The 26,148-nt window shown below is 43.6% G+C and overlaps 1 protein-coding gene across 1 annotated transcript; it reads left to right on the top strand.

Moving 5' to 3' along the window:
• Positions 1–685: 685 nt before the first annotated feature.
• Positions 686–24,283, top strand: LOC128325789 (uncharacterized protein C4orf17 homolog). The gene is made up of 9 exons (XM_053251565.1): positions 686–804; positions 6,832–7,058; positions 17,189–17,368; positions 18,980–19,047; positions 20,133–20,285; positions 21,948–22,029; positions 22,460–22,628; positions 23,565–23,608; positions 23,845–24,283. Exons 2-9 carry the CDS (start codon positions 6,911–6,913, stop codon positions 24,069–24,071), a joined length of 1,071 nt encoding a protein of 356 aa, XP_053107540.1. The 5' UTR covers positions 686–804; positions 6,832–6,910; the 3' UTR covers positions 24,072–24,283.
• Positions 24,284–26,148: the final 1,865 nt, after the last annotated feature.

The raw sequence follows: 26,148 nt of genomic DNA, 5'->3' as shown, positions 1-26,148 counted from the left end.
AATGGCTACACCCTTAGATCTTGCTTCTCTCCTAATGCACCTGAAGTAAAGGTAAAGTGTGCCATTAAGTCGGTTTTGACTCCTGGCGCCCACAGAGCCCTGTGGTTTTCTTTTGGTAGAATACAGGAGGGGTTTACCATTGCCTCTTCCCGTGCAGTATGAGAAGATGCTTTTCAGCATCTTCTTATACGTTGCCCGATATAGTACCAGCAGGGATTTGAACTGGCAAGTAGCCAGCAGCAATAAAAACAACTCAATTATTATATTTAAATATCAAGGAGAGAGAGAGAGCACGCAGAACCATTCAAAAGAGAACCACATAAATATGACCCAAACAGCAGATATTCAGTGCAACAGCCTCCAAAACATAAAATCAAAGTGTTAAAAGCCTGCAGAAAGAGTCAGGCCTTCACTTGGCATCTAAAGAAATACCAAGAAGGGACCTAACTAATCTCCACAGATAGAAAGTTCCAGAAAGTTGGCATCACCATTTTATTTTACTTCCATTTGAGCATCACACGCCAGGTGAATATCTATAGAAATAAATACATTTTTTGAGGTAAGAAGAGAATATCGCACCGTTTATTGCTCTACAATGAGAATGTAAAACCCTGTGTTTCTAAGTACCAGGAGACTTTACGATTGTATGAGGCTGCGAGATGTCATAAAAGAAGTGATGTCTGCAGAACACTGGGGAGAAAAGATTCTTGGATTCCAAACTGGGGTCACCGTCTTCCTCTTTGCCTTTTCCTGAGACGTTCAGTGAAGAGACGAGCCAGCAAGGATAAAGAGAGCAAGACACAGGTTTGAAAGTTTCAACTTGTATAAACTGAGGTCTTGACAAGTCTCTTGCAAAAACTCCTTTGCCTGTTCAAACTGAAAATATTTTTCACTCAGAAGAGCAAAAGCAACTAGTTCAATAGTCAAACGTGTAACTCTGTGTCAAATAAGGAAGACTCCAGAGAGCTTGCATTGCTGAGGAAAGTATTTCTTCCCCTGCCTGTTTAACAAGCACTTTCTCATAATACGTATTTTCATAATCCTAGATGTTTTGCCTCTCATTTAATTAAAATAAACATGGTCTTATTCTATCCAAGTTAAGCACCTGTAGGCCCCATCATGGATTAACTTTGCTTCATGGGCCTCTATTTCCAGACAAGGCTTCCACTGAGCCCCTCCAGCAACACCTTGGACTGCAGCCCCATTCACACATTAAATTCAACACACATACAAGCTATATACAATGGAAGCACCTCATGTACATACAGTTCTTCACACATCATCATGATCATTATTATAATTTATTTACACAGTCAGACAGGTGTTATTGACTGGTTTGTTTTATCCAGACATCGAGTCCTTCCCAAGGACCTGGAATGGCTGAATTTTATTGTCAATGTTGTTGCTGTAGTTACAGATATCATCACAGAATATAGGCTGTTCCCAGTAAAGCTGCTTTTTGTAATTGGCTGATGGTGGTTTCTGTGGCCCCTATGGTGTTGAGGTGCTCTTCAAGGTCTTTTGGAACTGCACCCAGGGCGCCAATTACCACTGGGATTATTTGGGTCTTTTTCTGCCACAGCCTTTCAATTTCAATTTGTAGATCTTTGTATTTGGTGATTTTTTCTATTTCTTCTTCTTCTATTCTGCTATCCCCTGGTATTGCTATGTCGATTATTTTGACTTCTTTTTCTTTCTTCTCAACTACAGTTATATCTGGTGTATTGTGTGGCAGATGTTTGTCTGTTTGTAGTCGGCAGTCCCATAATATTTTTACATCTTCATTTTCTTCAACTTTTTCAATTGTATGGTCTTGTATTTTTTGCAGATGTTCCAGTGTATCATCCCTGCTACTTTGTCATGCCTTTGTTTGTAGTCAGTCTGTGCGATCTTTTTACAACAGCTGATTAGGTGGTCCACGGTTTCATCTGCTTCTTTACAAAGGCGGCACTTGCTGTTTGTGGTGGATTTTTCGACTTTTGCTCTTATTGCATTTGTTCTTAGTGCCTGTTCTTGTGCAGCCAGTATTAAACCCTCTGTTTCTTTCTTCAAGTTGCCATTCTTAAGCCATTGCCAGGTCTTGGTGATGTCTGATTTTCCACTTATATTGTGCAAATATTGACCATGCAGGGGCTTATTTTTCCATTTTTCTGCTCGGTTCTTGACTTGTTCTTTCTTGTAGGCCTGCTTTGTTTCATTGGTGTTGAATAGTTTCGCATTATGGACCATTTGAAGTGCATCTTCTTCACTGTCTTTTATGTATTCTTCAAGGCCTCCTTTCTCCTCCTCTACTGTTTGATAGATTTGCAGCATTCCTCTTCCACCTGAGCTGCGAGGGAGGTATAGCCTATGTACATCACTGCGGGGGTGCAGAGCATGATTGATGGTCATGATTTTCCTGGTCTTACGATCTAGCGTCTCTAGCTCTGCCTGGGTCCAGTCTATTATTCCTGCAGTGTATCTGATAACAGGTATAGCCCAGCTGTTGATGGCTTGTATGGTGTTCCCGCCATTGAGTTTGGACTTGAGGATTTTTCTAACTCTCCTGATGTATTCACTTCCAATTTTTCTTTTAACTTCAGTGTGTGCAATGTTATCAGCCTGGAGAATGCCCAAGTATTTGTAATGTTCTTTCTCTTCCAGGTTCTTGATCTTGCTTCCATTGGGCAGTTCTATTTCTTCTGTTTTTCTTATTTTTCCTCTGTTCATTATTAATGCAGCACACTTGTCTAATCCAAACTCCATTGCTATATCGCTACTGAATATACGGACAGTGTTTAGCAGTGATTCGATTTCTGACTGGGACTTTCCATACAACTTCACATCGTCCATGAAGAGCAGATGGTTTATTTTCCTTGATGTTTTAGATGTTTGCTATCCGAGGCCTGTTTTGTTTAGTATGTGTGAAAGTGGGGTCATGGCGATTACAAACAACAGAGGGGATAGTGAGTCCTCGTGGAAAATGCCTCTTCTAATGCTAACCTGTCCAAGTGTCTCGCCATTGATTGTTAACTGTGTACTCCACATGCTCATTGGTTTTTTAAAATAAATATCTGAATGTTTTTTCTGACACCAGTTGTTTCTAAACATTTTAGTATTCATGTGTGAGGCAATGAATCAAAGGCTTTCTTGTAGTCAATCCATGCAACACTTAGCTTGGTTTTTCTTCTCTTGCAATTTTCTAAAATCATTTTGTCAATCAGCAGCTGGTCTTTTGTGCCTCTGGTGTTTGGGCAATTTCCTTTCTGTTCAACTGGAAGCTGTTTGTTAGTTAATAAGTGTTGCATCACTTCATCTGCTATTATTCCTGTTAATAATTTGAACATGGTTGGCAGGCAGGTTATGGGTCTATAATTCCTTGGAACTGCACCTTTTGCTGGGTCTTTCATGATGAGATGAGTTTTCCCAGTTGTTAGCCATTGTTCAATATCACCTCCTTGCAAAATGTGATTGAACTGTTTTGATAGTTGTTTATGAAGGCTTGTTAGGTGTTTAAGCTAAAAGTCATGCAGTTCATCGTCGCCTGGAGCAGTCCCATTTTTAATTTTCTTTGCTCTTTCACTTATTAATTCTGGTGTTATTATTAGATCTTGCATTTGTTGGTTACATTTTTTGATCTCTTTCATCCAGCCAGCTTTTTTATTATAATCTATTGGATTGTCCCATAATTTCCCCCAGAATTGCACTGTTTCTTCTTTATTTGGTGTTTCTATGTTTCTTGCAGTTTCTCCTTCTATGCTTTGGTAAAAACGTCTCTGATTCAACTGGAATTGGAGATTCTGCCTGTGTTGTGTAATTCTGGCTTCAAATCTGCTAATCTTCTTTGACACTGCTGTTATTTGCTGCTTTATTATTTCCAGGACTTCTCTAATTCTCCTTGAATCTAGGTGGTATTTTTGGATCAGATACTGTTTGGTGTTTTCATTCTTCAGCTTCTTGTCTTTCATATCTTTCAGTTTACTAGCTTCTCATCTAAGCCTGGAGATTTTATTTTCTAATCTAATCTTCCATTTAGGTGATGTACTGCTTTCTTTTTTTACAGGTCTACTGCTCTTATATCCGAGCTCTTGTGTTGTTATTGTTGCTGCACTGTACATTAGTTGGTTTGTTTCTTGCATATTTTTGGTTGTTATTTCTGAAAGTGCAGCATTGACATCTTTTAATGCCTTAGCAAGTTGTTTTTTGGCAACTGTTTTTAGAGCTGGAAGTCGAACCCTGGTGGTTATTTGGTTCATGCGCTCAGTTATTTTTTGCTTTAGTTCTTGTTGCTTTTCTGTTAAACGGCATTCGGGTTTTTGAGGTGAAGGCAAAGGGGAGGGCATTATTATTTATTTATTTATTTCTTGTTTACACAGTCAGACAGGTGTTATTGACTGGTTTGTTTTATCCAGACATCGAGTCCTTCCCAAGGACCTGGGATGGCTGAATTTTATCATCAATACTGTTGGTTATTATAGATATCGTCGCAAGATATACGCTGTTCCCAGTAAAGCTGCTTTTTGTAATTGGCTGATGGTGATTTCTGTGGCCCCTATAGTGTTGAGGTGCTCTTCAAGGTCTTTTGGATTATTTGGATGATGATGATGATGATGATGATGATGATGATTTTACATTTTATATCCCACTCTTCCTCCAAGGAGCCCAGAGTGATGTACTATATACTTAAGTTTCTCCTCACAACAATCCTGTGAAGTAGGTTAGGCTGAGAGAGAAGTGACTGGCCCAGAGTCACCCAGCAAGTATCACGGCTAATGTGGATTTGAACTCGGTTCTCCCCGGTCCTAGACCAGCACTCTAACCACTACACCACGCAGACAGCAATGTATTTCCCATCTGTACTTGCTTTGCAAAGGCTCTGTACGAAGCTTTGTTTAATATTAACACATGTACAATCGTTCACACAAATACATGTGCATGTGCACATGCAGGGCACCTGAATACACATACAGCATAATGTCTGAATAGAGCTAATGTCTCATCCATTTCAGTGGAACACATTTCTGCGTTTGTATCCAAGAAGATAGGCTGAAATCCTAAATACAGTTTCTTTGAAATGAGTTAGCCAAATTAGTTATTACTAATCACCACAACAATGGGCAAGGGGATTAGACAAATTCGTGGAGGAGAAGTCTCTTGACAGCTACTAGACAAGAGAAGGTCATATGATGCCTCAATTTCAGAAGAAGAAAGAATACCAGTTGCAGGAAAGGGGGCATGCCTTTACCTCTTGCCTGTGGGCTTCGCAGAGGTACTTGGTGGGCCACTGTGGGAAACAGGAGGCTGGACTACATAGGCCTTGTCCCCTCCTGGGCATTTGACCCTTGCTACAATCCCTTTTCCCACCACCGCATCCTGAGTTTCTCCAGCCATTATCCCTCACAAGCTATGTGATCAAAATTCCTTGTCTAAGTTTTTGCAAAAAGTTTAAAAAGGTATAACACACAGGATCTTACATGTTTCTCATATGAACGGAAAGAACTTCAATTCATGCAAGTGGGGAGATGATTGGCACCAATCCTTTCGCCCTCTGCAGCTCCTTCAGCCCCCTGAAAAGTTGTTCCTGAGGGTCAGAGGACCTTCTGGAAAAGGATGGCAAAGTATGCAGAACAAGGGGCTGCAGCAGGAAAGAGGGACCAGTGAAAATTGCCCTTCCCCCTTGTGCAAATAGAAGTGCAAACAACAGGCAAGTTTCTGTTCTTGCCCATTCACACAATACTTAGGATCCAGCCAATGAAAAATGTCATACATTCCGGCTCCTTCCGTTTCTAACTGTGAAACCTGTTATTTGTCAAAGCCTGAAATGTGCTTTTGAACCTGTTTTATCTGGAATAGAAAACAGGAGAGAGCCATTTTCAATAATGGCTGGTGTCGCTTTTGTAATGGCCCTACAAAATAATTTAAGACTGGTTTGTAAATACACCCTTAAAGCAACATTTCCTGGAGTGTGCCTGGAATATTCTGTTGCAGCATTGTGGCTAGTGCACCGTGCTGAATCTATGAATTAGTGCCAAAAGCAGGGAATTTAAACTCCCTGCCTTTGCAGGTGACTGATCCCATAATGCACTGTGGGGAAGGCATAGGTCTGGTGCATACGCAGGGGCGTAACTATAATAAGGCAAGGGGTGACAGTTGTCTGGGGGCCCACTGCCTTGGGGGACCCCCAGAGGCAAGTCACAGGACTGACTCCCCCAGCCACGCACCCGCCCGGGCTTCCTTCAGTTGTATTCATCCTCTGAAATTGCTGTGAGTGTTAAGACCTGGAGCTACAAGAACAGCATGTCTTACTCTAGTACCATTAAATGACTTGCATTGTCTACAATTTACAAAACCTTTAAAAAAATAATTTAGGATGCTCATAGGTTATATATATATATATATATATATATATATATATATATATATATATATATCTCACTATGCTTTTTGTTACCACTATTCAGCCTCATTTAAGATTTCTTTACTTCATGAGCTGAGCTTCAGTGAGGGGAGGGGGCCCATTTTAAAACCTTGTCTCTGGGCCCACTCCAACCTTGCTACACCCCTGTGCATATGGGTAGCAAATTGCCTCCAAAACCAAGGAATTTAAACACCCCACGGCTGTAGGTGATGGAGCCCTCCCAGTGCATAACAAAATAAATAAATATCATGTGGCAACTTTGCGGAGAGAGAGAGAGTGTGTGTTTTGGGAGGGGCAAAATGGTGTAAATGTCTGTACTGGAGGAGGCAGTGTGCCTCCGTCTTTTACTTATGACCTAAGGCATAAAGGGTTGGAAAATGCTGCTTTAAAGTGTACGTTTCCTTCATGTTTATGCTTTTGTTCTGTGCTTCCAGCATTACGGAACTTCCAAGGAGATGCTGCCAGAACTTGCTTCCCCAGGAATAATTGCACAGAAAATAGAAAAGTGTTAAGATGAATATCAATTTCAGAGCACAACCTGATCCTCAGCTGAGCCAAAGAGGAATCACAGGTCAAGGCCAGAATGAGCTCCCTTATGGAAAAGCAACTTACCTTGTTTGCAGACACTCTCCACATCCCAAGACAGTCTGCCACATAAAAGGTAAAACATTGTTTGAAGTCTAGTATAGCCAATCTCTGCATTCATTCTTGATTTCCTGAACAGAATTCAAAGTACATATTTCATTATTTAAGTGCATGTAGCACTGCAGGAGGTAAAGCAACCAGTGTTTTCTGGCTGCACAGTGGATGCTGATTCAAATTAGTTCTGGTAAATCCCCCTAATCAAATTCAGAATTGGTCTTAGGGAAAACAAACCACCCCACCCCTCAGCTTAGAAAATAGCTTAGTCCCCCCACCCTCAATGCAATTCTGAGCCTGTCACACTTCTGCTGATGTAATTGGGACATAACAACATCTTATGTCCTGATGGTTGTGGGCTACCTCAAGGTTCAGAGGCAGGTTGCTTCTGAACACCAGTCACAGGAGCAGGAAAGAAGGAATACCATCATCTTATGCCGGTGGGCACCCCAGAGGCATCTGGTGGGTCACTGTGAGAAAGAGGATGCTGGACAAGATAGATCTTGGGCCTGATCCAGCAAGATTCTTCTTAGGATGTTGTGTTCTAACAGGATCTGGTCCCTCCCACAACCCTCCTGTGAATTTTCAACACTACTCTCCCTGTACCAGCCTGCCTCCTGCCCAAACCCATTCTCCCCTACATGTACCTTTTTTGCTTCTCTAGAGGCAGCTTTCTGATGTCTGGCATGCTCCTTTAGCCAGGGCTGTCCTTAGGGCATGGCAAGCAGGGCGATTGCCCTGGGCCCCGCTCTTTTAACCCCCATTATGATTAACTGGCAAGGGGCCCCCAGACTGGCTGATTTGCCCCAGGCCCCGCACCCCACCAGCCCTGCCTTTAGCTGTGGGTCAGTGTCTTGGCCCAGACCTCTGAGTCAGAAGAGTCAGAGGAGGAGCGGGAGGACTTGGTTGGGGGAGCAGGCTCAGAAGCACTGCAGGAAGACTTGGCTATGAGAACAGACTCTGAAGCTGAGGTGGAACGGCAGCAGACAGGGGAATCTGGACAGCTGGCAGAGATGAGGGCTGAGGAGACTGATCAGGAGGAAGCTGGAATTTCACCTGTGTTAAGAAAAGTCTCAAAAGAAAGGCTCAGTGGGAGACACGCAGGTGCAAGGTCTCACAGGAGAGGGAATAGAAATGCTGAGTCAGGAAAGCCTGATTGGCTGCTGGTTATCTTGAGCCCTATATCAAGCAAACGCTGTTCCTGAGATGGGACTGTCAGCAACGTTGCCTACTGCAGACAGTGTTCCTTGTGGTTATAATTGTTCAACCTTTCTTGTTTCAGCCTGTCCTTGTTCTGTTCCTTCCTTGCTTCTTTATTTCAGTTATTGCTCAGATATCATAGAGGGGAGTACCTAGTTTAATTTCAAAGGGACTTTATTTTGTTTATACTACTTTATCTTTGAGAGTCATCCTTAATTTTTGTCCATGCAGCTAAGCTGCTACTTTCTTATCTACAGAATTTCTATCTTGACTCACAGAAGTGGAGCTGGAGGGATCGTAAATCCTGTCCGGTCAGTCGTGCCAACAAATTTATAACAGTCAGATGCAAGAAGTACTGAGAACTGTAGTTTCCCCCGTGCTAAAAAAGTGTTGAGAAAACTACAATTCCCAGTACTCCTTGCATCTGGCACACAGCCATAGAGCATGCTAGACACCAGAGGGAACCGAAACACAAACAAGGGCAATCACGGAATCAATCAAAAAAGAGGAAGGGAGGGAAGGGAAATCCCACCATGACTGTGGCAAACATATATACGAATGATATAAAGCAACCAAAATATGGAAATATATATTGAGAAACAATAAACCAATAGTGAAATAATCTCTAATTACTGATACTCATGAACCATAAATCATAAATCCAAACACAAAATTTGGACAAGAATAATGATATGTATAATGATATTCAAACCATCACATCATACAAAATACAAAAGTATAAACATGTAGAATAACAGTCCAAAATTTCCAGAGCAGGTGTGACCAGCAAGGCAAAATAGGGCTGCTAAATAAATGGGCAAAGTTCAATGTCATCCACACAATAGTGGAAGTTCCAAATTACAGAAAAGCCACATCAAACGTAGTCTCAATAGGGTGTGGAAGTCATCAGTCACTTAACTTAACGCTCATGCCCTTTCAGGAGAATACAAACTGAATGTATAGAGATGTAGCTGAGCAGGGCAAAAGAAAGGGGGGGGGGGTGCTGGCTTGTTTGAGAATGCTCAGTATCATCTACACAGGAGTGAAAAGTCCCAATAACAAACACACAAATTGCAGAGAACCAGTCGAGCGTGGCTTCAAAAGATGTCGTAAATCAAAGATAAAGCCCACTGCATGCCCTGATGGAGGAATGCAAACTAAACAAGTCGAAGTCGAACGGCTATTCCGGACACTCGCCGTTTCGCGGGCAAAGCTTCATCAGCCTCCTTAATACCAGTACCTCATTCCTAGAACTAAATAAAGCCTTACAGTATTATCCGGTATTATCCGGTATCTTGTTATTCCATGCATGCTTGGAGTAAAATCTGAGGTGGAGAAGAACTTGCCTGTTTGTGCCTGCAAGATTCTCTTTCCGAGCCAAGCTCAGATAACGTTGAGCATTGAGCAGCATGATACTTCAAAATGTGAGTGAATACAGATGATCAGCTTACCAAATAGAAAACATGAGAAAGTCTGCTAGTTTCATATAAGCAGTAATACAGAAAGAACCGGCTGGTTGTATAGTATTCTGTGGTTGCTGTTGTTCCACATCTAGTTACTGATTTATTCAAGTTATATTCAACATTTGCGCAGTCCCTGTACTAGGGATGTGCATAATGTTCCAAGCTCAGAAGGTTCTCACTCTAAAATAGCCATTGAGAGTGTTCCATTCGAAAACAGAATGCCCTTCAAATGAAGGGTTCGTTCCATTAGAACAAGCGGCTCAATCCGTTGTTCCGACATAATGTTGCGGGCATTTGTGTTCTGTGGAAATGCCTGGAACATTCTGTTGGAACAACTGGTTGAGCTGGTTGTTCCGATGGAACAAGCCCTTCATTTGAATCGTGATCCGTTTCAGAACAGAACACTCACAACGACCCATTTCAAGTGATAATGTTCTGAGCTCGGAATGTTCTGCACATTCCTACTGTGCACAGAATATGTACGTACAGACATGCACACATACAGTTATTGACATGTTATGAACGCATATACAGCAGCACACTTTAGGGAGATATCCTCATAGCACAGGAGCCAGCCCCACCTGCTGCCACCAGCACCCAAGAGAAAGGAAATATGCCATTTCTATAAGAGTTACCTACACAGGTACTTTACAGAGAGAGGGAGAAATTGCTTGCACAACAGGATTCTTTCTTCCTTATGATTAAGATTAATGGATAAGCAAAGTAGGACTGACATGGGAAATTATAGGAGACATGGCCTGTATTTCTCATAGTCAAGAATGGATGGAGACACCACTATCGTGATTTTAGAAAAGGACATAATGCAAGTTCATTGTTTTTATTAAAAAGAAGGTTTATGGAAGACACTAATTAGCCTCATCTGGTATTTCAAAATTCTCAGATCTTAGTGTATGTGATACCGCTAAGATAAGACTTTGAAGGGTAGGGGAAAGGGGTTACACAACTTCTTAGGCTGCAACCTTATCCATATTTACCTGGGAGAGCAAGCCTCAGTGAGCATAGTGAGATTTCCTTCCAATTAAAGAAGCGTAAGCCCAGGCTATTAGACTGAACTCCTTGAAAATATTTGGTGTTTATCACGTAGGAGTCGGGAAAGGTGAGGCACAATTAGCAATAACTAGTAAACTTCAGGTTGGAAGCTCTAGCAGCTTAATAGAATGCAGCAAGTTGCCAGCTGGGTAATTTAACAAGAGACATCTAGAACTCATCAGGCTACAGCTTTCTCCTTAACTGGGGTTGACAGTTAAGGAGAATGAGCAGGTACAGTGAGACAGGCAGAGCTGAGGGGTTTCAATGCATGGATGAGATGAGACATTGGTGCCGGAAAGAGGGGTTTAGATTTGTTAGGCACTGGGATACATTTTGGAGCAAGCAAGGCCTGTACAAAAGGGACAGGCTGCACTTGAACCAAGATGGAAGCAGACTGCTGGCTCTCAAAAGCAAAAAGGTTGCAGAGCAGCTTTTTAAAAAGACACCTGGGGGAATAGCCGACAGGAGCTGGGCAGTATCCAGTTCAGCAAATGCCATCCTTTAAAGTGCAAGGGTGCAAAGGATTTAGATAAAACAGAAGGGGATAGAGCAGAACCACATAAAGAGCAGACAAAAGGCTGTGTCAGCTGGTCAAAGAGTCAAAAGAAAGATAACAGACACCAGAGAAAAGATTCAGCGTATAGGTGCTTATATGCCAATGCCAGAAGCCTCTGAGCCAAGATGGGTGAGCTTGAGTGCTTGGTTGCTACCACAGAAATGGATATAGTGGGCATAACAGAAACATGGTGGAACAGTGAGAACCAGTGGGACACTGTTATCCCTGGATATAAACTCTATTGAAAGGACAGGGAGGGGTGCCTTGGAGATGGAGTAGCACTGTATGTTAAAGAAAGGATAGAATCTAACAAGGTAGAAAACCTAGGAGGACCGGAGTCTTCAGCAGAAACCCTATGGGTGACAATATAAGGCCTGAAAGGAAATGTGCTTCTGGGGACATGCTATCGCCCTCTGGATCAAAATGCTGACAGTGACTGGGAGGAAGGAGGAAATCAGGGAGGCGTCAAGGAGAGGCAGGGCAGTAATAATGGGTGACTTCAATTACCCACACATAGACTGGGTAAATTCAGTCAGGTCAGGACAAAGAGGTCAAATTTCTAGATATGCTGAATGACTGTGTCCTGGAACAGTTGGTCTTGGAACCAACCAGAGAGAAGGCAACCTTGGTCTTAATCCTGAGTGGCACCCAGGATCTGGTGCGTGCTGTCAGTGTCATTGACCCTTTAGGCAACAGTGATCATAGTGGGATCAAATTCAGCATACATGCAGGGAGAAAATCACCAAGGAAGTCTAAGGCAGACATTTTGAATTTCAGAAGAGGAAACTTCTCCCAAATGAGGAGTATGGTGAAAAGAAAGCTGAAAGGGAAAATCAGGAGAGTCACTTCGCTCCAGAATGCATGGAGTTTACTCAAAACCACAATACTAGAAGCCCAGTTAGATTGTATACCCAAAAGGAGGAAAGGTACTACTAATTCCAGGAGGATGCCATCATGGCTAACAGGTACCATCAAGGAAGCCATACAAGGGAGGAAGACTTCATTCCAAAATGGGAAGGCCTGTCCAAATGAAGAGAACAGAAAGGAACACAAACTCTGGCAAAAGAAATGCAAGGTGACAATAAGGGAGGCAAAAAGAGAGTTTGAGGAACATTTAGCTAAAAGCATCAAGGGGGATAACAAAAACTTCTTTAAATACATCAGAAGCAGCAAACCTGCCAGGGAGGCAGTTGGACCATTAGACAATGAGGGAGTGAAAGGGATTATTAAGGAGGATATGGAGGTTGCAGAGAAGCTAAATGAGTTCTTTGTGTCTGTCTTCACATAGGGATGTGCACGGAACCGCAGAGCTGCGGTACGGCACTGGGGTGGGGGTTCCTTTAAGGGCAGGGGGAGGATGTACTTACCCCTCCCGCTGCTTTTTTTGTAAGCATTTGGGGCAGCAGGATACCTCCATCACCCCTTCCCCCTCTCGGCAGCGAAAGGCTTCAGAAAGCATGAGCGTGTCATGTCTCAGCGTCAAACGTGCGCAAAAGGCTTTCTGAAGCCTTTTGCTGCCGAGAGGGGAAGGGGCGGCAGGGAGGTATCCTGCCGCCCCAAACGCTTACCAAAAAAAGCGCGCTGGCGGGGAGAAAGTGACGGGAGGGATAAGTACACCCTCCCCCCGTTCTTAAAGGAACACCCCCCCCCCAGCAGCGTTCAAACCACGAACTGCCCCATGATCAGACTGGTCCGGAGGCCTGTAGAATGGCCTCCGGACTGGTCTGTGCACATCACTATCTTGACGGCAGAGGATACTGAGCATATACCTGTACCTGAACCAGGCTTTTCGGGGATGGAGGCTAAAGAACTGAGTCAGATAGAAGTGACAAGAGATAATGTTATAAACTGCTAACTTGGCAAAGAGGTATCTTTTAACGTGGTGATTCTCTTTATTTAGCAGGGGGAGAGTAACTGGCCCTATCCACCCCCAGCACAATACCTCCAGTGACTGTTGCTGGGGTCTATCTTGTGTTTCTTTTTAGATTGTGAGCCCTTTGGGGACAGGGATCCAACTTATTTATTTATTATTTCTCTGTGTAAACCACCTTGAACCATTTTTGGAAGGGCGGTATAGAAATCGAATGAATGAATGAATGAATGAATGAATGAACTGGGAAAACTGAAAACTAGCAAATTGCCAGGGCCGGATGCCATCCAACAGTCCTCAAAGAACTCAAATGTGAAATTGCCAACCTCCTTGCTAAAATAGATAACTTATCCCTGAAATCGGGCTCTGTACCGGAGGATTGGAAAGTAGCAAATGTAACACCGATTTTCAAAAGGGATCCAGGGGTGATCCGGGAAATTACAGGCCAGTCTGTTTAACGTCCGTTCCAGGCAAATTGATGGAAAGCATCCTCAAGGATAAAATTGCTGAGCACATAGAAGAACAGGCCCTGCTGGTAGAGAACCAGCATGGCTTCTGCAAAGGTAAATCTTGCCTCACCAAGCTTTTGGAGTTCTTTGAGAGTGTCAACAAGTTTGTGGATAAAGGTGATCCAGTTGACATAGTATACCAGGACTTTCAGAAAGCTTTTGACAAAGTTCCATATCAAAGACTTCCAAGGAAAATTAGCAGTCATGGGATAAGGGGACAAGTCCATGTGTGGATTGCTAACTGGTTAAAGGACAGGAAACAGAGGGTAGGTATAAATGGAGAGTTTTCACAATGGAGGAAAATAAGAAGTGGGGTCCCCCAGGGATCTGAACTGGGACCGGTGCTTTTTAATTTATTTATAAATGATCTAGAAGTAGATCTGTTTCCCCCTGAAAAGAGGCTCGGCGAAGCAGATTCATTCTTCAAATACCCCGAGGCATAAAGCCATGTGAGAAAAACCTCCAGGAATCTTATATGGAGAGAGTGTTTTGTCCCACATAAAAATTAAGTGGACCGTAGCAGCCTACTGTGAATTTGTTGCAGTCAAGGATTTATCCCAGTGAACTCTCCCCTCTTCCTTCGGCTCTGGTCAGAGGTGCACCTAGGTAATTTTGGAGCCTGGGTATGTTCATCACTACAACAACATCATGCAGCAAGTTGCCAGCTGGGTAATTTAACAAGCCATACTTCTAGAACTCATCAGGCTTTAGCTTTCTCTTTAACAGGAGTTGACACAGGTATGTTAATCACTGCAACATTATATTAAGCTGCCTTCTATCAAGTCAGGTTGGGTCTATAGGCTAGTACTGCAGTGCCTGCAGTACTACTGCAGAGCATGTACTGTAGTACATACTGCAGAGCCAGTGTGGTGTAGTGGTTAGAGTGCTGGATGAGGACCGGGGAGACCCGAGTTCAAATCCCCATTCAGCCATAAAACTAGCTGGGTGACTCTGGGCCAGTCACTTCTCTCTCAGCCTAACCTACTTCAGAGTGTTGTTGTGAGGAGAAACTTAAGTTTGTGGTACACCACTCTGGGCTCCTTGGAGGAAGAACAGGATATAAATGTAAAAATCATCATCATCATCATCATCATCATCCTTGGGAAGGACTCGATGTCTGTATAAAACAAACCAGTCAATAACACCTGTCTGACTGTGTAAATAAATAAATTATAATATAATATAATATAATATAATATAATATAATATAATATAATCCTATACCATAAAATGGTTAGGTGTGCGGCCGTGCTGCCCGTGTCTTTTTGGGCAGTTCTGCGCATGCGCGGAGTGCGTGCGCAGAACTGCCAAAAAGATACGGCTGCCCAGACACGGGTGGCCATGTTGTATCTGAGCAGGGAGAGGCGGCGGCGGCGGTGGCAGGAAGGACTGGCCTCGCTGGCGGCGGCCACCGCCGCGCCGAGAAGACTGGCCCCACTGGCGGTTGCCAAAAAGACTGGCCCCGCTGGCGGCGGCCGAGAGGACTGGCCCCGCTGGTGGTGGCCGAGAAGCCTGGCCCCACTGGCGGTGGCCGCCGCCGAGAAGACTGGCCCCGCTGGCGGCGGCCAAGAAGCCTGGCCCCGCTGGTGACGGCCGAGCCGCCGCCGAGAACACTGGCCCCGCTGGCGGCAGCCGAGAGGACTGGAGAGGAGCTCACTCAGAGCTCCTCACTCCTTAAAGTCTCTTCCTGTACTGGCGCTTTGGCCGAAAAGAACGCAATAGGCGTCCTTTTCGGCCAAAGCGGCAGTACGTGAAGAGGCTTTAAGGAGTGAGGAGCTCTGCATGTGAGCTCCTCTCTCCTTCTCTACGTGGTCCCGGGCAGAGGAGGTCTCGGCAGCTGGGAGGGCGGGCGGTTGCTCAACACAGAAGTTGCCGTCTCAATATTGATCGTTTAAAACAACAATCACCGCAGAATGTGGCATGTTAATAAGCGGATTTTATTTGCAGCACTTTAATAATGCAGGTACGTTCTCCAACCGAGTGTAGCACTTCCTCTTTTTAAGTTTGCAGTTTGTGCAAGTTTATTTGGAGGAAAGTACTGTTGCTTTTCACAGAACATCGCTGCCCCAGTATTATGAATCTATCTGTCTGCTTAATAAATATTTCTTAATATGCAACAGTTGGGGTTGGCTTAAATAATATGATTAGGTTTGGTGTTCTGTCTGCCAATCTTGATCTGACAAGAAAACTGCGATAGGTAAGCAGTATTTTATCAAAATGGATTTTAGTGTGAAATATGGCACGGCTTAATCTCTATGTTCTAAAAATGGCTGTTGGCAAATTGAAAGCATCCCCCCCCAAAAAGGGCAAGAGAAAGGAAGAAGGAATAAATTAAAAAAACAACACCTAGCGCCCGTTATTATAACGGGCTTAAAATTACTAGTATAATATAATAAATTAGCGCCGGTTCTCCAGTCTTTCAGACAGGGTCTTTTTCAGCCCTGCCTAAAGATACTTGGGATGAGACCTGGAACTTTATGGAGCTATTCTGACGATCAATGGAAAGAGGGCTAAGGGTGCTTAGCCCGATTTCCACTGATCGTGAGACTAAACAGGCTCGCAGCCAAGCCTGGTTGAGTCAAAGCAGGTCACCCACTTTTGTAGCCCTCCCCTAACCCAGGCTTCCTGATCGTGATTTGGCATGGCCATGCCGCAGCTACTCACAAGTAGACCCCCGCAGGGGAGGCAAGAAGCCACCTCCCAGCTCTGGGGGTCTCTCCAGTATGCCCTGCGTGCTCACACAGGGCATACTGGAGTTTTCAGAGGCCGCATGGCCTCTGAACTCCCCAACCCATGCCGGCTCCGTCACAGAGCCAGCAATCATGTGGGTGACCAATCCAGCCGCCCAGGGCTCTTGCCCTGCTCATGTGAGGGGAGAGCGGGCTTAGCCCGCTCTCCCCGCTTAGCTTCCCAAACCGGGTCTCACTGATCATGAGACCCGGCTCAATATCTGTAAAGCAGGCTGTCGCCCACAATGCCATCATCTGGGGACCCAGGTTTGAGAACCCCAATGTAAAAATGTGTTCTCACTGAGCTACAAACTGCTTGCATGGGGGAATGAGCCATCTCTGACCTGACCTAAAAAGTGTTCATCTCAACTCAACTCAACTCTGTCTCAGTACCTTTCAACTGAATCTGTTTGCATCTTCAGTGGTATGCCATTAACTGTTGGTTCACACATCCACATGTATTGCATGCTTGATCTCCTTGCTCTTGCACTAGCTCAGACTTATGTATGAAGTTTCCTCGAAACAGCACTGTGTTTGACTGCAGAGCAGAAGTTCTGCCTTTGGTGGCTGATCTGTGATGGCCCATTCACTTATGCAAGTCATCTGTTGATATTAGAGTCAAGTGATGAACATTCATGTGTGTGAACTCATCTTAGGAAAGCAGAACACTCTGACTTGGCACCCACCTTGACATTGGGGCCACATCCCAAACTCAAGTCCCACATTTGGGAAGATATTAAAAGGCACCTCATTCTTTGTCCTTTTTCTTGCCCAGGATTAAATGATACAACTGTCTGTGTCATGAAGGACAGAGGATACACTGCAGGAAACTTCAGAATCCCAGCCCAAGAACAGGATCTGCGTCTTGGGCACACTGGAACAGCTGTTGACTTTTCTCTTCCCAGCATCATTCTGCCTAGTCTGGTGCACCCAGCAACCAAGGGGAAAGTTACACGTAAGTAGCCACACATGTTACCACACAAAGATGCAGCCGCCAGGATACCCCCAGTTGTCTGCCCCCATTCCCAGAGGCTCTCTTACCCCTGGACTTTGGGGCCAAAGTCCAGGGCCTCCACAACTCCTGGGGCCCCAAAAATCCTCTTTAGTCTGTCCTGGATGGTGTGGTTTGTGCCCTCAAGAACATTCATGTTAAAAAAAATGATGCTTAACTTGCAGCAGTGGGGCCTCCAAAGGTCTTTAGGTCCAGGCTCCAAAATTACCTAGGTGCACCTCTGCCCATTGCCAGCATGGAAGCAAGGGAAGAGGGAGGCACAAATAACATATTTGATTTTACGCTTTAGGAGTTGAGGAGGGGTCTAATCCACCACCCTCCACCATCTTTTTTTTTAATTGACTGTTTTTGAAGTACGGGGGGGGAGAGACATATATATATATAAATATTTACAACACATTTTTCAGGATTGTTGTCTTTTTTGTACAGTCATAAGAACATAACATAAGAACAGCCCTGCTGAATCAGGTCCATGGTCCATCTAGTCCAGCATCCTGTTTCACACAGTGGCCCACCAGATGCCGCTGGAAGCCACAGGCAGGAGTTGGGGGCATGCCCTCTCTCCTGCTGTTACTCCCCTGCAACTGGTGCTCAGAGGCATCCTGCCTTTGAGGCTGGAGGTGACCTATAGCCCTCCGACTAGTAGCCAAAGATAGACCTCTTCTCCATGAAGTTATCCAAACCCCTCTTAAAGCCATCCAGGTTGTTGACTGACACCACATCTTGTGGCAGAGAATTCCACAAGTTGATTATGCATTTTGTGAAAAAATACTTCTGTTTGCTGGTCCTAAATTTCTCGGCAATCAATTTCAAGGGATGACCCCTGGTTCTAGTGTTATGTGAGAGGGAGAAGAATTTCTCTCTATCCACTTTCTCCACACCATGCATGATTTTATAGACCTCTATCATGTCTCCCCGCAGTTCTCTTTTTTTCTAAACGAAATAGCGCCAGGTGTTGTAGCCCTGCCTCATAAGAAAGGTGCTCTAGGCCCCTGATCATCTTGGTTGCCCTCTTCTGCACCTTTTCCAGTTCTACAATGTCAATTCATCAATACAATATACACTTTAAAGAATCATAAGTATTTGTAAGCAATAAATCAGACCCCTATCCCTCCCTCCTCCCCAAAGAAAGAGAAATCACATGAAATAAATAAAATAAAATAAATGGAAAATTAAAAAAAGAGAGAGAAGAGGGAAAGGAAGGGAGGAAAGGAGGAGGAAAAGAAGGGTGGGGGTAGTTGTACTGCTCCTATACTGAAAATAGGTTCAGTATTTCCATTCTTTGATGAAAAGGGGACCATTCATGCACCGCTAGGGACCTTCCACCATCTTAAGATGAACCCTCTTACAAACTAGCTGCTGCTGAAACCTTTACAGTGAATGAACTTATTGTTTGCAAAAATATTTACCCACTAATACAAATTAATATCTCCGCAATATAGAGCATATGAACTGGAGACCTGCTTCCCCCATAGAAATTGCATTGAATTATTAGATTTTTTTCAAAAATGCTCTTCAACCTTGATCATTTTAAAGGCACATTTTATATTTCAGAGTCAATGAGAGATGAAATCACAGAACTCACAAGAAGAGCAGGAAACTCACCACTTTTAAAGAGGAAGGTAATGAGACGGACTCTCATCGGCCTTATAATTCAGACTAGCAGGATTTCTTGTCATGAAGTCTGGTGCCATGAACCACTGTGCTGGAATATCTATGGTCAAGATGCAGCAGCTGGACATCTTCCATTTATTCCAAGGGACTGCGCATACTGTTTTAATGCAGAGCAAGCAATGCAGGTTCTGTGATCTGTATCCAGCAAACTGGCCTTAGACGTTTTCCTCCAACCATGTGCAGCCAATATGTATCTGCTGTGCCAGGCCAATTATTCTAGAATATAGACTGATTATTCCATAAGTGCTATAAGAACTTTGGCAGGAGACATGAGTTCCACAGGCTGCACATTGCCAACCCCTACTTCCATATAGTCTTACTTAAACCTCTATTAATGGAGCAAAGAGGCTCCTTCAAAGTGGTGATTCTCTTATTTTTAGCAGGGGGAGAGCAACTGGCCCTATCCAACCCCAGCACACCATCCCTCCAGTGGCTGTTGCTACTGTGCACCTTATGTTTCTTTTTTTATTGTGAGCCCTTTGGGGAAAGGTAGCCATATCTATTTATTATTTTTCTATGTAAACTGCTTTGTAAACTTTGTAAAGCAGTATATAAATTTTTGTTGCAGCAGTTACAGCAGCATCTATGGAGCCAATCTGATGTAGGCCATGCTTGACTAGGTGTAGGGAGACATTGGTGCAGATAGCTACTCTACCATGAAGCAGAGTAACTTCCGGCCAGTAATGTTCCAACAGTTAACTTACCTCACAGTATTGCAGGGGTGGGAAGAGCATGTACACTGCCCTGAAATTTTCAGAGAGAGGATGGGAAAATATTTTAATAAAATAGTGTTTTCAAAATAGTAAAGTAAAAGCCCCCAATGGGGCTGGAGCCCTACACTATAACATAGTTAACATAATGGCGGATTCAGCCCTTCTGGGCACTGCAGGTAGCCATCTAGTAATGGGACTCAAGCCCACAATGTTTGCAAATGTATTAAAGTACCCTCAAAAGTGTACTACTGTGCCTGAACTGCAGTAGTCAAGCTGCTTTATTTAATGCCCCTCTGTAACACTTGCAACTTTATCATTAGGATGATCCTTTGAGGAAGTATCTCGAAGACCGTCCACATTGTTCAACTGCCCAGGAGATCCACTCTGTTTCACCTCTTCAAGGCACACGTTACAAGCCGGCATTCGTGGAGAATCTTAATTATAGCCCAACCTACCTGGACCAGGAAATAAAGGTAAGATTTTAAAAATCTGTAAGCAGTTCTCTCATGTTTCACATGAATCTGGTTTTGGAATCTCTTTTGTCTTACCAAAATAAACACCCCTATAGACCAGGATTTTCTTTCCTTTTTTCTAGAATGGCATTTACATGATGGACTGGATGTGCAGAATAAGAATGTCCCTTCCTCTCAACAAATATTTCCCTTTCATTCTGGTTTCTCAGCTGGATTCAGCCCCCAAACTGCCTTGGTTGTCCTGCTGGATGACCTATGCAAGGAGGAGGACAGAGGGGATGCAATCCTGCCAGATCTGTTGAACCTCTGGAGGCTTTCAATATGATTGGCCACAATATTCTTCTGGATCATCTTTCCAGGATGGGGAATGGGAGTTACATGCTGTGGTGGTTATGCTCCTACCTGGATAACCAGTTCTCAAAGCGGATGCTGAGAAACTTGGCCAATGACATTGCAGTTACCGTGTTAGGAAATTTTCTTTTGGTTCAACATGAACCCAACTCTCTATGCATAGTCTAAGCCAACAAAAATGTATTCCAATCTGAATTATGTACACAACTGTGTTTTTATTCTTTTCTAGAACATCATTAAATTTGGGCCTGCTTTGAACTGAAACAGTAACAGGTAGTTCTAAGTGAAATGAAGGTAGCCTTCATTCAGCTGGCGCTTCTTTTAACTTGGTAGACTCATTCACACAATTATAATTAGGGTAGGACAAGTGTCCTACACTAGTTCGGGAGCTGTGCATGCTCCTGTTTTGTGATCATGTGCAGGGTAAACAGCAAGGTTGGAGGGAGATAAAGTGATCATTGGGAAGAGTAGAGCTGAGTCAGATGCCTATTCTTCCTACCTCAGTAAAGTGCTGGGTATGAGAGCTGGGTAGGACTGTGCCGTCTGACCCAGCTCCTATCTTCCAGATGATAGTTTCCTCTCCCTCCAGCCTTGTCTCCCTCACACATGATCACAAAATGGGAGCATGCACAGTTCCCAAAGTAGGGTAGGACACCTATTCAACCCGAACAATTATCATGCCTGTTGACTCTTATCTAGAACACTCTTCTGCTTGTTGTGAATTTGGTTTGTATCCAGCTGTCAACACATGAGTTACAAAGGGGTGATGCCTTTGATTTGAGTGGCCACCTTTTTGACCAACAGGGCAGATGGTGTTTTGTTTTGTTTTTAACCAACAAGACCCTCTAGGACCACCTCCTTTGTGTTGTGAATCTGGAATCAGATTGTACATGCAAATATTATTAGAGGGGGGCACAGGGACATGGTAGGGCATTTTTAAAAAGCCCTTTAGCCCACATCGCCACCAAAATGGATTTGTGCATTCACATATCGGGCAGATTTACCCCAAAGTCCCTGCGAGCTATTGGGGAACACTTTACACACAATTTGGGTTTTTCACTGCATGTTAGAGTGTAGTCCGATTTATATCCGGGGTTAAAAAATCCACTTCAGTTTTTTGGGACAACTTTGTGTTTGTAGTAAAGCCTCACAATAAACTCATGGTAAAGAATGCTGTGTGAAAAACTCCATGGTGATCTCATAAGTCTTCTTTGTGTTGGAAAGTAATCTAGAAAAGTAAACAACTTTGCAAAACAAGTCTATGTAACCCACTGAAACTTTTTGTTTGACTAATCCAATCTGTCCTTTCAGATCCTGGCAAAACTCGGTGATATTTTACAGACAGACTCGCTTGCAGAGATCCAACAATGGATAACAAAAGCAAGTGAAAAAGGTGAGACTAGAAATGAAGCAGTTGCAGAAGGCTAGAATATCATTGGTTTTAGACTGTGGCAGCAATAATTTGTATTTCAAACTCCTTTAGTTCAGAATATACATATATGTAGATGCACACTAATTTCACAAGAGAAATATTCAAGAAAAGGAAGCATTAACAAAGCATTTTATTTCAAAGGGGAGAAGGAGAGTCTGTGCTGCTGAACCCTCATGCTCTGGTTAAGAACTCTAACTCATGAAGCATTCAGAAGCACATGAAGCTCTCTGTATGTGAAACCTGACACAAACTTTCCCATTGCTGGGAAGGCTCTTCTCGGGGAAATGAGGCCTGTGTATCACATTCAATACAACACACTGACATTGGGCCTTGTTGAGCTTTAAAGCATCTCCTTTAAACATAAACTTCTTCTGTGTTATTGATGTTTCAGAAAAGGATTTAGTATCAAATTTCATCCGCTCAGATGTCACCAGCAGAGATCTGCTGAATTATCAGCAAAAACTGGATGAAAATGAAGCAGAGAATCTCAGTTTGCAGGCTATGCTGCAGGCCCCAAAAGCTATTCACAAAGGATTGCTGGAGGAAAGAAACAAACTCAGGTGAATTCATGGAAATCGCCCTAGGAATGGAAATAGTTTCCAAGATGCCATCCATTACTTTAGTCCTTTGCACGGTTTGAGCACCTACCACATTCTAAGTCAGGTGTAGGCAGCCTTGGCTCTCCAGCAGTTGCTGGACTACAACTCCCGTCATCCCCAGCCACAATAAATCATGGCTGGGGATTATGGGAGTTGTAGTTCAGCAACAGCTGAAGAGCCTGGTTTGCCTACCCTGTTCTAAGTGCTTATCTCAGAATCCTGAACTATTCACTCTCCACCAGCTGAGAGTAAGCTGCATTGGTTTAAGTGAGTATTCACAACATCAGTGACCTCAAAATAGTTAATCACTGGTGGTATAGCAATGCTGGAAACTGAACTTCACCTGATACAGCTTTAACTTCCTTGGCTTGGTCCTCCAGAAGTGAATGCACAAGGCAAGACTATATCAATCAGTGCCATTTTCTTTCTCCCCAAAGATGTTTGATCGCCCTGTATAAGCCCAGTGAGGCATAAATTCCAACAAGTGCAGTCTTTTCCAGCAAGGATTTAACTGAAAATCAGCTGTAATGAGGGCATAATTTTAAATGTTTAGGTCATATTTTAAAACCAGGTAAGAAAAAATTATGGAGATACTCAACTGGGTGAAAACCATCTCCAACTGTGCATTTAAGCCAAGCCACAGTGGTCAATAGCCAGGGATTATGGGAATTGTAGGCCAACATTCTGTAACAAAGAATGCTAAAAACTGATGTCACAGATTCTGACAACACCCTCTCTTAAATTAAAATAAGATCTAAGCTATAAGCAGGACATTTGTGTTCAGTGATTTCTTATCTGCATATGTTAAAATTTTATCTCGTCTTACCTTAGTGAAGTTGCATTGTATCTACTGTTTAGGTTTACAAAAAATGTATAAGCTCCTTTTCTTCTATTTAGGACTTCAGCCCAGGGATCAGCAGTCAGTAAAGGAGCCAGGCTAGGTATGTGTTATACATTTTAAATAAAACTATTTAACCTCCAGAAAATGAGGCCAGGTTTTCAAGACTGAGTACGTAAGGATTTTAGTGCAAGAAAAGCAAAGAAAACTCCGCCACTGGAGATGTCATATAATTGCTTTTATGAAGGTATAAAGCAGGCCAGCTCTGTGTTAAGTAAATAAACAGTCCAAGTCATTATCTTAGTGACATGCAGCTTTGATTTTCAACCTCTCTTTCAGAAAGGGAGATAGAAGGTCGTTTACTCCCCAAAAGAGAGAGAATCGCAGTCCCAGCATCTGAGGATCTATCTAGCTTAGCGCATTCCCCCAACAGACACCAGAGACGGAACCAATCTCCCATGTCACCGCAAACCAGCACACACTTGTTATATAGCAAGATGCGCTCTAAGAGACAGAACCTTGCTTCCAAAGCAGAAGCCCGTGTGCAAAGCCGTCTGCAGAGCTAGCATGACGTTCTCAACACAATTGGCTCCAGCCTCCTGAGTTGCCATATGTTCTCTTATTTTTTATTTGCCTGTGGCTAGTATGTTTAGGCCTTGAGTTTTTATGTGCAATGCAAAAATGTGTAAACACCCACCCACCCCAAGCCCTCTGAATGTTAGTACACTGAAATAGTAAACAAAAGACACTCAATAAACTATTTTGTTGTTCTTTGTAAGTGTTCATGACATGTGTCCAGTTCTCAGTAGGAAAAGACATCATGGGTGTTTCCATTAGTTTAGCGTACAAACTAAAGATGTGATCTAGTTTTCTTCTTTTCCAAGTTTTGAATATACTTTACATGTACCACAGCTCAGCTCTGGGAAACGTACATCAGTGTATAGTTTAGTGGTGCTTCCCTGGGCTTCTTTTGAATCCTGCAGTGACCCAAGTACAGTGTTTTTCATTGCAAGGTCCAGGGACCAGTGGCAGCACTTAATTGTTTATTAGGCCTGTGCAAGGCTACACCCAAAGCCAAATACTCTGCACAGTTCCCCTGGCACCATGCAGAGGCAACCATACCCACCGGGCAGTGCTGTGCTTTCCCTAGCGTTGATGGGGCTCCTCTAAGGGAAAAACAGAGTCCCTTTGAGCCCATACAGCATCTTGGGTGTGTGTGTGTGCTGGAGCACTGGGAAGTGTAGGCCTTCCCATTGCTTTCCCCATAGAGCTCAACGAGGTAAGTGCTGGGAAGGACGACATGTCTGTTAGAAGGGAGAGATTCTCCCTGTCGTTTGTTTCTTGGTTAGGTAATTTACACACCGAACAACAGCATCAGAGTTTCAAAACAAAAGCTTTATTTCGTTTGCTAGCAAACAGCTTCTGGGTGCCCCCCTTCTGGCAATTCATCATCTTATATACTGAGCCACAAAGAACTTTTGCACCTGCGCATTGTATACAAGCCAAAGCATTACTTTTAATTCCAAAGGTTCCGATTTGCTTCCTCAAGTGTTGTATTTCCCAAGGCATCTGGCTTGTGGCCTTGGTCTGGTTCCCCTCCCTGGTCGAAGCCATTCCTTTAGCCATTGCCGTCATAAAATGTCTTCAAGGCGAGGGGAGGAGGAATCTACCAGCCACCACCACAAGCACGTCTGTGCAAACCAACCATGCTTTTTTTGCTGTTTGAGAGCTATTTGCAAATAATATTCCAACACTTCCCAGCAGTCTGTGCATACCTTCTAAGATGGCTCTGGGGCTTGATAGGGCTCTGTCTGTTTCTCTTAAAACCTCAGCCCAGTGCAGGCAGAAGCACAGCACTCACAGAGGTCAGCACAGTGAAGGGCTCTCATACGAAATGCTTTTTGCCAAAGTGCCCTCAACTGAAGAAATAGTGAAGGCCGCTGCCCAAGTGACCGCAGTCCACCAATTTTAGTGGAACTCACTTCCACATTATTCATTAAGACTCAGTAAAAACAATGCCAAGGAAGCCATTTGAATGCCAAAGTAATCGGCAATTCACTGGAATCTGCTATTTTAACCTAAGGAAAGCCCAGAATAGAAAAATTAACACATTTCAAAAGATTTTAAATGCTTTAATATACAATAATGAAGTAGGGTCGTTTAAAAGGGGTACTTGTCAAGTAGGCTTGTGTAGGAGAGCTGGTCTTGTGGTAGGAAGCATGAATTGCTCCCTTTGCTAAGCAGGGTCTGCCCTGGTTTACATTTGAATGGGAGACTACATGTGAAGACTGTAAGATATTCCCCTCAGGGGACGGGGCTAGTCTGGGAAGAGAATCTGCATGCTTTCATGCAGAAAGTTCCAGGTTTCCTCCCTGGCATCTGCGGATCGGGCTGAGAGAGATTTCTGCCCGTGACCTTAGAGAAGCCACCGACAGTCTGTGTAGACAACACTGAGCTAGATGGACCAATGGTCTGACTCGGTAGAAGGCAGCTTCCTGTGTTCCTATGGCCACCAGTCAGAAACAAACTTGCATGCACAAACACTATTTTGCAGACTGCAAGTCAAAACCTCATCTTCAGTGACGTACTACACATGAAATCTTTAGTGGACCAAGTTCTGCGGGGGAGAAAGAATGGAAGCAG

This window comes from Hemicordylus capensis, chromosome 5, assembly GCF_027244095.1.
Source record: "Hemicordylus capensis ecotype Gifberg chromosome 5, rHemCap1.1.pri, whole genome shotgun sequence".
In the NCBI taxonomy this organism is placed as follows: domain Eukaryota; kingdom Metazoa; phylum Chordata; class Lepidosauria; order Squamata; family Cordylidae; genus Hemicordylus; species Hemicordylus capensis.
This window is presented reverse-complemented; position numbering and strand designations above follow the sequence as displayed.